This window comes from Drosophila grimshawi, unplaced genomic scaffold (assembly GCF_018153295.1).
Source record: "Drosophila grimshawi isolate 15287-2541.00 unplaced genomic scaffold, ASM1815329v1 contig_70, whole genome shotgun sequence".
In the NCBI taxonomy this organism is placed as follows: domain Eukaryota; kingdom Metazoa; phylum Arthropoda; class Insecta; order Diptera; family Drosophilidae; genus Drosophila; species Drosophila grimshawi.
Window position 1 is genome coordinate 2,912 of NW_025063529.1, and position 4,588 is coordinate 7,499.

The 4,588-nt window shown below is 32.8% G+C and overlaps 1 protein-coding gene across 1 annotated transcript; it reads right to left on the reverse strand.

Annotated features, from left to right (window-relative positions):
• Positions 1-2,380: 2,380 nt before the first annotated feature.
• LOC122322772 (host cell factor-like) lies at positions 2,381-3,845 on the reverse strand. The gene is made up of 3 exons (XM_043215789.1): positions 3,547-3,845; positions 3,037-3,322; positions 2,381-2,776 (listed from the first exon to the last, which is right to left on the reverse strand). The coding sequence occupies exons 2-3, from the start codon at positions 3,248-3,250 to the stop codon at positions 2,511-2,513; spliced, it is 480 nt and encodes a 159-aa protein (XP_043071724.1). The 5' UTR covers positions 3,251-3,322; positions 3,547-3,845; the 3' UTR covers positions 2,381-2,510.
• Between the last annotated feature and the right edge of the window lie 743 nt (positions 3,846-4,588).

Genomic DNA, 4,588 nt, shown 5'->3' on the forward strand with positions numbered 1-4,588 from the left:
AATTGTAGTGTGACTATAGTGCAGCTCCATGAACATCGACACCAAATTGTGCAGGGACAGTGCAGCTCCATAGCATAGCACGAAACACACTACAACGATATTCTCAACTACCGTTAGTGGCAAAGTATATCATGTCCCCTGCTTTGCATGACATACAATCAACGCGCTCAAAATAAAAAAAAAAACTCATTTAAAATCACATATCTAAATAAATACCTGTATTATAAACATGGAATTCATCGGCAATTCCCTCGTTGCCGCCAACAAAAACGACCATTAATTCCTTGATATTTATGGCACGATGACCGTGGCGGGGACGCGGCTGCGGCCGCGTTGGATTTAAAATGCGTTTCCAACGAAAACCAAGTTGATTATTGGCCAACATATTATTATTAGGATTATCAATTTGGTAGGTGGCATCCATTTCCATTTTCAATTCAGCAGATTATTCGTTTTTAATATATTTGTTTACAATTCAAGTTCATCTTTTTGCTTGCCAAAACTGTAAAAAAAAAATTAGTCAAGTTAAAATTAAAAATTTAAATGAACACGAATAAACTATTATTGAGCACTGCGATTGCTGGACGCCGACGCTCATCAAAAATCGGTATCAAAATGTTGGTGCCATTTTATCACAATTTTTTAAAATGCGAATTATTGTTGGTTTTCCTTCTCGCTTACCAAATTATCAATTGCACTTTATTGAAATTGAAATGTAAGTCAGTAATAAATGGAAATGCGACACACTCAAAATTCGTGCACACATACAATGCGCAAAAAAACGAAGAAAACGACAACGACATGCCGCCAAAGACAAACATGGGGTGCCTTCCTTTTGGGCACATCGCGCTTTAACACGGTCACATACCATTGATTGGTGACTAAATTAATTATTGGAAATTGACAATTAGCAATTGAAATTATCAATTGTAGCGTGCTGACTCAGATTGGCAGTCGTGACTAGATATGCCGTGTTTTCAATTATCGATTGTAGTGTGACGATAGTGCAGGGAGCCGAACTGGATCATCGATCTATATATCGATAAGCGCAACTCATTTTGGCTAGCGAGGGAAGAACAATATTTTTTGTTTAAATATAAATCTATTATAAAATAAAAATATAGCAGGAATGGATAATATGCACATTTAAAACCAAACTTTAATTAAGCATTAATAATTAATAGCAAAAGAATTTTTTTTGATTATATATTAATTGTTATAATAAAATAAAATATTCAATAAAAAAATAACTAAAATAAATTGTTTATATAAAGATATCAACGATAAAACAATAAGTTAACCAATAACTAATTATTTTTATTCATTTAATTTATCTATCTATATATATATATATATATATATATATATATATATATATATATATATATATATCTTTACAATCTGCACACCTTGGCTTATAGTTATGTAAATAAAATATACTTATTTATATATATATTTATTATACTTATATATACATATTATTAAAATCAGTTATAAGTGTAGATCATCTCACCCTAACCTGGTTGTTCCAAGCTTTGCGATAACCATCTCGCTCCGACCAAACATAGACGACTCTGAATGCCAATGGCACAGTGCCCGGCTCGTGCTCTGGGCACATTCTCTTCGATGGTGCAGGGTGACATTCTCCCACGTCATCATATCTACACAAAAAGCTTATTATAATATACAATGTATATATATATATATATACAGTATAGTAAATACCCAAATCAAGTACGGCGAGCGTATTTGAGCATTTCCATTCACGTTCTGTTGTCGCCTTCGAGTCATTTATCACCAGTGGTAAACATACATTTTAATTGCAATCATTGTCGAACCGTGCAAGGATCGTGAAAGTGGGGCTTGTCCTCGAGTTCTTGGTTTCTCCCACGGCATGGAATCTGTAAAAAAAAAAACCAAATGGAAAACAATTATAATAATTAATATATATATAATTCGTAATACAGAAATACCCGTATTCGTAATACAATCACTCATTCCGGAGTAGACGAGTAGGCTCAATTTGCCCGGATCTTTGCTCGTAAACGAAATACCCGTGTGCGATTCCCGGGGAGGCGGATTTTGCCATTGTGACTGTGCACGCCTCGCGTATCCAATATATACAAATCATTCAGATATCTAAAAGTAATTTAAATTTTAAAAATGAACACTATTAATATCGAATATTTACCTGAGAAATTGCTTACTCTCATTTTATATATATTTTTGCTTTAAATTCTAGTTTTTGACTTCTCAAAAGTGTTAGTAAAAATTTCATTCATTTAAATTTAAAAATATTAAATTTGATTTTGAATTAAATATATTTTTTATTTGCGATTTTGCTATGTCGAAAATTAAAGTTAACCAACGTAATTATGAATTTTTTTTTTTTTTTGTATTTAAGATTTTTTATAATTAATTATTATTATTGCAAAGAAACCAAAGTAGAAAAAAGGCAACTTATTTACAACTACTAATATTAATTAATAATTGACACCTACTTGGGAATATTATTTTTTGGGATCATCCGATTCATTGCTCAGTCCGCCAAACAGGAATATTTTCTCGCCGACCATCGTGAAGCTGTGCCCCAACCGTGGGCAGGGTGTGACACCGTTATCCGGCGTCTCAGGGTACATTTTGCGACATTCCCATTTGGTTGCTTGCAACTCGTAAAGTTCATTTGGATAAGCTAAAGACAAACATGCGGGTGCCTTCCACAACAAATCCATAAGCACATCGCCCTTCAGCACGGGCACATACCATTGATTGGTGACTAAATTAATAATTGGAAATTGACAATTAGCAATTGAAATTATCAATTGTAGTGTGACTATAGTGCAGCTCCATGAACATCGACACCAAATTGTGCAGGGACAGTGCAGCTTCATAGCATAGCACGAAACACACTACAACGATATTCTCAACTACCGTTAGTGGCAAAGTATATCATGTCCCCTGCTTTGCATGACATACAATCAACGCACTCAAAATAAAAAAAAAAACTCATTTAAAATCACATATCTAAATAAATACCTGTATTATAAACATGAAATTCATCGGCAATTCCCTCGTTGCCGCCAACAAAAACGACCATTAATTCCTTGATATTTATGGCACGATGACCGTGGCGGGGACGCGGCTGCGGCCGCGTTGGATTTAAAATGCGTTTCCAACGAAAACCAAGTTGATTATTGGCCAACATATTATTATTAGGATTATCAATTTGGTAGGTGGCATCCATTTCCATTTTCAATTCAGCAGATTATTCGTTTTTAATATATTTGTTTACAATTCAAGTTCATCTTTTTGCTTGCCAAAACTGTAAAAAAAAATTAGTCAAGTTAAAATTAAAAATTTAAATGAATACGAATAAACTATTATTGAGCACTGTGATTGCTGCGTTGATGCTAACAATTTATGTTGACCTAGCAATGTCGTCAAATGGACGCCGACGCTCATCAAAAATCGGTATCAAAATTTTGGTGCCATTTTATCACACAATTTTTAAAATGCGAATTATTGTTGTTTTTCCTTCTCGCTTACCAAATTATCAATTGCACTTTATTGAAATTGAAATGTAAGTCAGTAATAAATGGAAATGCGACACACTCCAAAATTCGTGCACACATACAATGCGCAAAAAAAAAGCCGAATAAAACGACAACGACATGCCGCCAAAGACAAACATGCGGGTGCCTTCCACAACAAATCCATAAGCGGCACAACCATTTGGCACATCGCGCTACAACACGGGCACATACCATTGATTGGTGACTAAATTAATTATTGGAAATTGACAATTAGCAATTGAAATTATCAATTGTAGCGTGCTGACTCAGATTGGCAGTCGTGACTAGATATGCCGTGTTTTCAATTATCGATTGTAGTGTGACGATAGTGCAGGGAGCCGAACTGGATCATCGATCTATATATCGATAAGCGCAACTCATTTTGGCTAGCGAGGGAAGAACAATATTTTTGTTTAAATATAAATCTATTATAAAATAAAAATATAGCTGGAATGGATAATATGCACATTTAAAACCAAACTTTAATTAAGCATTAATAATTAATAGCAAAAGAATATTTTTTTGATTATATATTAATTGTTATAATAAAATAAAATATTCAATAAAAATATAACTTAAATAAATTGTTTATATAAAGATATCAACGATAAAACAATAAGTTAACCAATAACTAATTATTTTTATTCATTTAATTTGCCTCTCGATGTTTTCATGAAAAAATAAAAATATAACTTGAATGAACTAATTTCTAATACATTTTAAGTATATATCGATACACTTAATAAAAATAAACTACAATTTTTATTGATCATTTAATTAATTTTAAATAATATCGCTAAGCAGTTGTGCCCAGACGGCAATCTGCACACCTTGGCTTATAGTTATATAAATAAAATATACTTATTTATATATATATTTATTATACTTATATATACATATTATTAAAATCAGTTATAAGTGTAGATCATCTCACCCTAACCTGGTTGTTCCAAGCTTTGCGATAACCATCTCGCTCCGACCAAACATAGACGACTCTGAATGCCAATGGCACAGTG

Coding starts and splice junctions, on each gene's coding strand:
- LOC122322772 (XM_043215789.1), bottom strand. CDS start 3,250: ATGGAAATGGATGCCACCTACCAAATTGATAATCCTAATAATAATATG. Junction 2,777..3,036: donor ATTTCATGTTTATAATACAG/GTATTTATTTAG, acceptor TTATTAATTTAG/TCACCAATCAATGGTATGTG.